This window comes from Hippocampus comes, unplaced genomic scaffold (assembly GCF_001891065.2).
Source record: "Hippocampus comes isolate QL1 unplaced genomic scaffold, H_comes_QL1_v1.1 scaffold63, whole genome shotgun sequence".
Taxonomy (NCBI): Eukaryota; Metazoa; Chordata; class Actinopteri; order Syngnathiformes; family Syngnathidae; genus Hippocampus; species Hippocampus comes.
This window is the reverse complement of record NW_017805987.1, coordinates 8,645-16,356: the sequence shown is the minus strand read 5'-3', so window position 1 is coordinate 16,356 and position 7,712 is coordinate 8,645. Positions and strand designations below refer to the sequence as shown.

The 7,712-nt window shown below is 43.3% G+C and overlaps 1 protein-coding gene across 2 annotated transcripts; it reads right to left on the bottom strand.

Moving 5' to 3' along the window:
- Positions 1 to 1,398: 1,398 nt before the first annotated feature.
- On the bottom strand, positions 1,399 to 6,915 carry elk3 (ETS transcription factor ELK3). 2 transcript variants are annotated; one of them, XM_019891859.1, is made up of 5 exons: positions 6,635 to 6,915; positions 3,414 to 3,648; positions 2,773 to 3,330; positions 2,032 to 2,151; positions 1,399 to 1,951 (listed from the first exon to the last, which is right to left on the bottom strand). In XM_019891859.1, exons 1-5 carry the CDS (start codon positions 6,817 to 6,819, stop codon positions 1,859 to 1,861), a joined length of 1,191 nt encoding a protein of 396 aa, XP_019747418.1. In that variant the 5' UTR covers positions 6,820 to 6,915; the 3' UTR covers positions 1,399 to 1,858. The 2 variants fall into 2 exon arrangements, with proteins under 2 accessions (XP_019747418.1, XP_019747419.1); XM_019891860.1 differs by having other exon boundaries at positions 3,414 to 3,632; positions 6,635 to 6,746.
- Between the last annotated feature and the right edge of the window lie 797 nt (positions 6,916 to 7,712).

Genomic DNA, 7,712 nt, shown 5'->3' with positions numbered 1-7,712 from the left:
ATTCTGACTGTTCTCACGCATGTACACTTTTTTTTTGTTTGTGTTGTTTTTGTTTTTTTGTCTTGTGAATTATCTTTTCAGTGTGACCCCAACACTCCAATTTTAGTTTTACAAAAGAAAAAAGAAGAGGTCTCAACAAGCAGGATTCTTGGAAGAAAGCAGTGGAGAGTGGCAAAGTGGCTTCAGGGAAGTTTTTTTTTTTTTTTTTCCCTTTCTTGCCATCAGTGCAGTAACTTTGTGGTGAACCTGCACTATATATATATATATACATGTATATATATATATATATATATATATATATATATATATATATATGCAGGCGTTGACTAAGTGTACCTAACAGTATTAAGATGTGTTCTCTACGTCTGTGACCTTTTCAATTTTTGCGTGAACTTTTCCTCGGGGCCGCCGCGGTATAAATTTCTCCACACGCTCCCCGACCCGCTCTTGTGGTTTTCAGTTACATTTTATGTGGAAGTCTCACAATTCTTACACTCCCAGCAGCAGAGTGTAAAAGATAGAATGACCCCGGGGAATGTATGGAGGAGATGCGAGTGTCTGTAAAATGTCCGACATACTGATTCCCAGTACATGAAAAGTGCAGTAACGACTACTACAACTTGTTGTTTGCAGCTAATGGTGTCCTAATCCCGTAAGCACACTGTATTTGTCTTTTAACAGGTTAGATGCAAATATATGACAGCTTGTTTGTCATGGGCAAAAGTAAAAACCTATTTTTTCTACAAATACCTTGTCATTCTGATGTCGTCTTTTTAGCCATGACGCAAATAATGTAGAAGGGGAGAGTCACAAAAGAAAGAAGTGGGATGCTGTTACGATTAACTGCAAACTCTGATGGTGTCCGTATATTTTGAAATGAATCGCAGTCACGTGCATGACAGGAAAGTTCTTAACGCCGCTTTATTTATCATTGTACAACCTTTAAAAAAAAAAGTGTGAATGTCCTCACTTTGATGTGGGCACGTGCGAGAGAGTTTGTGTGTATTATGTGTGTACAACAACAATGTGCGCCTGCTGCATGCAAGGCCTGCTGTGTTTGTGAAACCACACTTGAGATGCCTGTGAACAGTTGCTGTGTGCGCGCGCGTGTGTGACTCTTTCTACTGGATTTATTTATTTCTCATAACCATCGCAAAGTAAATTGAATCTGTTTTCATATAACAAGTCTGCGTTTGTTCTCTCTGGATGGCATCGTAACTCGGAGGCGGTTCGAATATTTTGACGGCTCTCTGGATGAGAACGACTCGAAACGGAACAGGCCCGGAAAAAAAAAATACAAATGAACGTTTGTCATGAATGACCACGAGGGGTCGTCAGAAATCAAATGATTGATTTAACCGGGTTCTTCAGTTCATCTTTTTCTATGTCGAGACAAACTCTTGAGAAAAACACTTTTATTTCCTATAAAAGAATCATTTTTAAAAAAGCATTTCATAAGCATTTGTATATCATAGCAAATAGGGTGAATTATATAAGGCACAACCGATGTAAGGCATTGAAAATAACACACATAAAAATGATTAGCATTTTGCAATAGCTTTTTTCTTTGCGCACCCGAATGTAAGCATGTGCATTATTTCAGAACAAAGGAATTGTTTCGGAGGTGGGGGAAGCCTGTACAACTGCTGTGTCAATGTCACTTGACTGGTTTACAAACCCAGTTGCGTCTCCCAAACATCACATTTTCACAAAATGAAAATTGCTGGCCTTTCCAGTTTTCTCAAACGTCCCGTGTGATATGTAAAATGACTGTCTTACCCCTTTTTTTCCCCACCTAAAAAAATATATAAAAAGACAGTTTCAGGTTTTTTTAAAGGCTGATTGGCCCAGGTCTCCATTAACAAGACTTGTGGGAGGAGATCAGCAAAGGAGAAGAAATGTCCGCATTGTGCCAAGGCAGTGGAATGGCTCCATTCAACAAGGTTGGGAACTGCGCGGAGAGACAATAGCGAATTAAAAAAAAAACAAACAAACATCTTTTGTTCATTAAAATAGAAGTGTTGGTGTTACCTGGAAGGTGGGATGGCTCTGCAGCTGGGCTGGGCTTGGAGGTCCCACCGGACTTAAATTGGACCAGAAGTGGACGTTGGACAGCAGCGGATTGGGGGTGAGCAGTAGACCAGATGGCGTCTACAAAGCAAAAAAGCAAAGCCGCAGGGTAAAAATATGAAGATGGAAAACTCGTGTTTACTTTGGCATCAAGTACAGACAGACAGTCAGGAAGTCGGGCTGTATGGCTTGCACTACTTACTAAAACCAGCAGAGGGCGTCGTTAAACGGCGCACGACTGATTTTCAGCTCAGCGACATTCGAAGAAGACTAAGCAGGAAATAAACAGGAACCGCGCCAAGTTTGGTAAGTTATGAGCTTGGTTACCGACGATAATTTATTCCTACTCCTCGACTTTTAGATTTTCTGTATCCTTAAGATGTTTATTTTCCACGTAAGTAATTGAACTGCAACTTTTCGAGTCGTTTCGTCGAAAAGGGAGCTCACTAGCAAATTGCTTAAAAACGCCAGGTTTTTTTTCCCCCCCCCCTCCTCAAACGCAAAATGGCGGCTCGTCATGTCATGCCCTCACTGCCGAGTTAAGTCCAATGTAAGTGTGGCTTTGTTGCCAGTAACCCTTCTGGAACATATGGCATCACTTATAAACCTCCTCCCCTTTCCCATTTCCTCCCCGACTGAGAGTTTCCTACTCGCACATGCCTTCTCCCTGCATTGAGAAATATGTTCCACACCATTTTGTACCTGTGTAGTCAGGAAAGCTGGAGTCAAGGAACCAGAGGGAAGTGCTGGACTTTTCAGGGCAATGGAGACAAGGTCATTTCCTGTCACGAGGTGGGACGAGGATGAAATTTCCAGGTCTTTGGGTTTCCTGAACTTGGAACGTTCTCGTTCCCTCTGACCCGATGACAGGTTTAAAGGCACATCGCCCTGTTCGGATTCATCAGTCACTGCAAGGACGGGACTCTGTGGCGAGGAAGAGCGAGCCGGGGAGTTTTCAGTCACAGAAGGGTGAGAGGAATGGCCACGGTTAGTGACGAATCGGATGACTGTGGAGCTGTCGTCATGGCGATCATATCTGATGTCTCTCTTAATGGAGTGGGGTCTTTCTAGGGTGTGACGTAGAGAGCCGGTGTGGAGGTATCGGTGCCTCCCATCTTCGTCCTCAGCTTCCGACGGCACACTTCTGCAGTCTTCGGTCCTCCGGCCGGCCTCCACGGCAGCCGGGTCCATCTTCAGAATGTCGGGGAAATACACAAACTTGTACACAAACTTCTGGCCGATCACCTTCTTGATGATATTCTGGAAAAAGTAGCAAGATTTGGTTCGTGGAGGGACTCGACACACACGACTTGTTGTGTCCGCACGCACAAATACGAGCTTACTTTGTCGTAGTAGTAGCGCAGGGCCCGGCTCAACTTGTCATAGTTCATGTTGCTCTTGTTCTTCCGCAGGCCCCACAGCTTGGCCACCTCCTCCGACTTGAGCAGCTTGAACTCGCCGTCATCCGACGTCCAGCAGATGAGATGTTTGTGGCTTTGGTCGAGCAGCAGCTGCAGGAGGAACTGCCACAGTGTACTGGAGCTCTCCATGATGGCAGCGATCTGGAAGGAACAACAACTGGTAACAGCATTTGATAAAATTCATTTCCACCCCTGTCTATGAAACATAATTTTAAATATACATCAGCATTTTTTTAGGAATATTTGGGGGTTTCTAATATATGAAATTGCATTTCAATGGCCGTCGTCGGATTAAGGGTGGTTATTGAGACATGAGAGCCCCAAAAAATGAACCAGGTAAAAACAATATCTGCTTAACATCAAACATTCCTGCAGTGTGCGATGAATAAATAAAGAGTTCATTTGTTAGCAAGAGATTGTTGAATGTTGTGGCGCTCCATTGTTTCAGATTGGAGTCCTTTGGTGATTGAGCGCACACAAACACACACACACACAAAATATGTTTTACACTCGGAACAGCTTCACTACCTTCATACAGAGATCTTCACTTGAAAAACGGGTACAAAATTACCACTTTGGCATCGGATAATACCTTTGAATAACGAACAAAGGCCGCCATGTGACCTATTGTTTGATTGTAGGATCATGTGAACGCCGCAACTTCATTAGCTTGTTTGCTATGCAAAATAGGAAACAAGCCTGCACCTGGACTGTGCACCTTTCAAATCCTGGCGACTCGCATGCAAGAATAGACTGAAGCGCATGCCACTAGCGTGAAAAATCTAGCGATCTATTTTATTTATCGTGCGTTGCCAAGACAACTAGTGGACGCCATGCTTGACATGTAGTTTACTCTGTCATCACAAAAGAATAAAGAAAAACCTTCTTCTTGTACTTAGTAAAGTGGTTCCAGCGAAAGTATACAGTGCGTTCGAGTAGTAAATTGTGGGAGGTGCCTCGTGGACACATCACGTCATTTTACCCGTTGACATATCTATGCACAAACGAAAAAATTGATCACAGGAATGTTGTTTAGTTAGTTAGTCCGCAGTATGTTTGCAATATCGTATGTCATGAAATATGATGATGGATTGCGAAGGGGGGAAAAAAAAAAAAAAAAGTTGACTCTCGTTAGTGTTTGAGCATTTAGCTCGACCCCACTTAGTGAGAATCGCCCTTATTTGCGAATTGTCGCTATTCGTCTAGCCCGTGCGAAGTAGACGTGTCATAATTTACACTCATATGCTGTTAATACGACGAATGCAGTGATTCCCCACATTCCAAAATGATTTTATTTACGCCACTTGTTGTATCTGTGTTCATCTATCTATGCCAGTGATGTATAGTGACAGGAAGAACCATTCAAATCAATGCCACAAGATGGCGTAAAATGCCAATGAACCCGTTGCCGTTCACACTGCGGAAATCGTGTTCAACTAATTTGAGACGAGACCCTCATTATTTCAGTACGTGTACTTTTTTTGTGGCATTTTTGTTGAGTGGTGTGCAGTAAAAAAAAAAAAAACTTGCCCTTGGCTAAGATTAAGAAATTTCCCATTAGTCGTAAAGTTACCACATTTCTTCAAGTAGTGGCCTCCACTCCAACAGATGCCCGACCCTAAATAATTACGCATTTGGATGAATAAATGCTACATATCAAATTAACTCCAGCGAGCAGGTGGTTTGTGAACGATCCCGCCGCTTGTCACGGGTCGATGTCGTTTTTCTGACGAGCACGGCAGAGAGCAGACGTGCTATCTGCGATGCTGAAATCCGCAGTAGAAATTGAAAGCGCTGCTGGTCGTGTACGGCGAGTAGTTCGAAGAAGTGCATCCAAAGTGATATTTACACAGATTTATATAATGACCGTATTTTAGGGAGGGAGGGGGAGGGGGGGGATCCAAGCATTTTCTGTCGTGTGGACAAATCCAATTTGTCTCACGGTGAATAAATGCCCGGTGCTTTCTGTGCAAACGCAGATTCCAAAACAAGTTGGCACACAGTAATGATAGGACAGTCCTTACAAAAATCTAATGCAGTCTATTACAAAATGTAAAACCAGTAAATATTCACATCCTGGTATTACTATGTTATTACTATTCATGATGCGTGCACTTGTCTCCATGGTAATATAGCCGGACTTGGCCAGTGGCCTCGTCGAACAGGCTAGTTTACCTGTCTGCCTTTGTGTTTACTCGTCTCCCGGCTCCTTAACTCGCCTCGTCGACGAGAGCCATTCAAGACGAGCCCTTAATTACGCCATTACAACTACATTGCAATTTTTTTGCAGCCTCCACTTTCTGACAAAAGCGACCCGAAACAGCCGCCGCAACCAAAGAGGCCGCCATCTGAGGAGTGGTTCGCCATTGCCATCATAAATCATAATTAATACGCCCTTCCTCCTGTGCTTTTTCCTGTTTGCGTTCTGTGTTAACTGACGGAGGAACTTGCAACTTTGTGTGTGGGCCTAAAACGAGCACTTCCTGTCATTCAGGGGCGTTTTCCCGGATTTAAAGCCGTGCCTCAGAGGAAGGTCTGACTTCCTGTCACCAGAAAACACACACACACACACATATACGTATAATGCATTTCTGTGTTGGCGCTTGTCAGTTTGAGGTTTGGCTTCTGATTTATGTGTTTTCAGAATAAAAGTGGTCCTCTCCAACCAGTTGACTGGCGAAAGCTGCTACGAGCTTTTGAGTCACAGGAAGTTTACTAAGCCTCATGTGATGCATAATTAAGATCCTCCTACACTCGAGCACACCAAATAAGAAGCCTCTTTTTTTTCTAGTGCCGTTTTGAAAATATACTGCACGTTTTTGTGATGACTCATTTGATTCGTCTACAAAGTCCAGACGACCCAGAATCTAAAAGTGCCTATATAAAAAAAAAAAACTTACCCCCCCCCTCTCCCCTCCACTAGTCGTTTTTATTAAATATATAATTCGGAATACCTCAAAGACTCTGGAAAATGTAGTTTTGCGCGACTTTTAGCGTGTTCAAAACAACCACGCGCCGCATTCGCGTCATTTTTCAGGGGATCGATCATATTCGAACGTGATTGAAAGAAAAACGGCTTTTAAAGACGTCTTTTTTTTTTTTTTTGCTGTGGCACAACAGAAACGGACAGAACACGCGCCTACCCTTGTTTATGGCACGGCTGATCCTCTTCTTTCGGTCCGCCCGGATGCGCGTAAAGTCTTTTAAAGCAGGCTGTGTGTCTTGTTGTGTTGTGGCTCCATGCCGCTGTGCGCGAAAGCGGATCCGCGGCTCTGCTCTGTGCTTTGCTTACCCACAGAGCAGGAAGTCGGGACGCGCAGACGGACATCGGGCGCACTTCCTCTGGCGCATTATTCCCGTCTGCGAAAACGCACGCACGCACGCACACACTCAGGCGAAACGGGCGCGCGCGCACAGGACGCCACTCGGCGAGCTGACGTCATACTGTTCGCTTCCTGCTCACCGGGATGGGTTCCTGTTACACACGCGCAACGCATACACACACACTGTTCGCCTTCCTGTAACATGGGGGAAAAAAACAACACCACTTCACACACACTATAACTGTTTTTGTTTGTTATAAGAAACCAAACAAACCAAAAACTATCACATTTCGTGAAACGAAATTAATTACCTAGCTTGACTTAGTGTTACTAATTTTACAGTACAGTACGCTCCTATACTTGCATTTATTCTTGACTTGGACTTTGTCTCCCCCTTGCGACTACTCGCTGGGCTGAATACGAGTATAATAGTCGATTAATTTAAGTTTAGGGAAGCTTAATTGTGTACTTGTGGATGAAAAGCGGCACAGGTATCGTGAAAAAAAATATCAGTAAGACAGTTGTTCTTGGTCTGACTCGTGACAAAAAAAGATGGATATCGAATATAAACCGCAGTGCAGTACTACTAGTAATAGTAGTTGAGCACAGTAAGGGCCATTTATTGCATACTCGTCTGTCAAAAAAAAATGGTACTAGTAGTGGAATCATAAGCTTTAAGTGAAGACCGCTTTCCCCTAGTGCGACCTCGAGATTGTACGACTCTTTATCCGTTGAGTACAGAAGTTATTGTGACATTTTCCACAGACTTCATTGCAGTGTTTATTATATATAGATCTTAGCACTGCGATAAACTTAAATTGTGCGTGTTTTTTTCCTCTTCATGTTTGACTACAATTTGGTTCAGTGATTTTTTTTCGTTGTCCTTCTCTTTCAATTT

Coding starts and splice junctions, on each gene's coding strand:
- elk3 (XM_019891859.1), bottom strand. CDS start 6,819: ATGTCCGTCTGCGCGTCCCGACTTCCTGCTCTGTGGGTAAGCAAAGCA. Junction 3,649..6,634: donor CAGCCGTGCCATAAACAAGG/GTAGGCGCGTGT, acceptor TGCTGTTACCAG/TTGTTGTTCCTTCCAGATCG. Junction 3,331..3,413: donor TGCGCTACTACTACGACAAA/GTAAGCTCGTAT, acceptor TACTTTTTCCAG/AATATCATCAAGAAGGTGAT.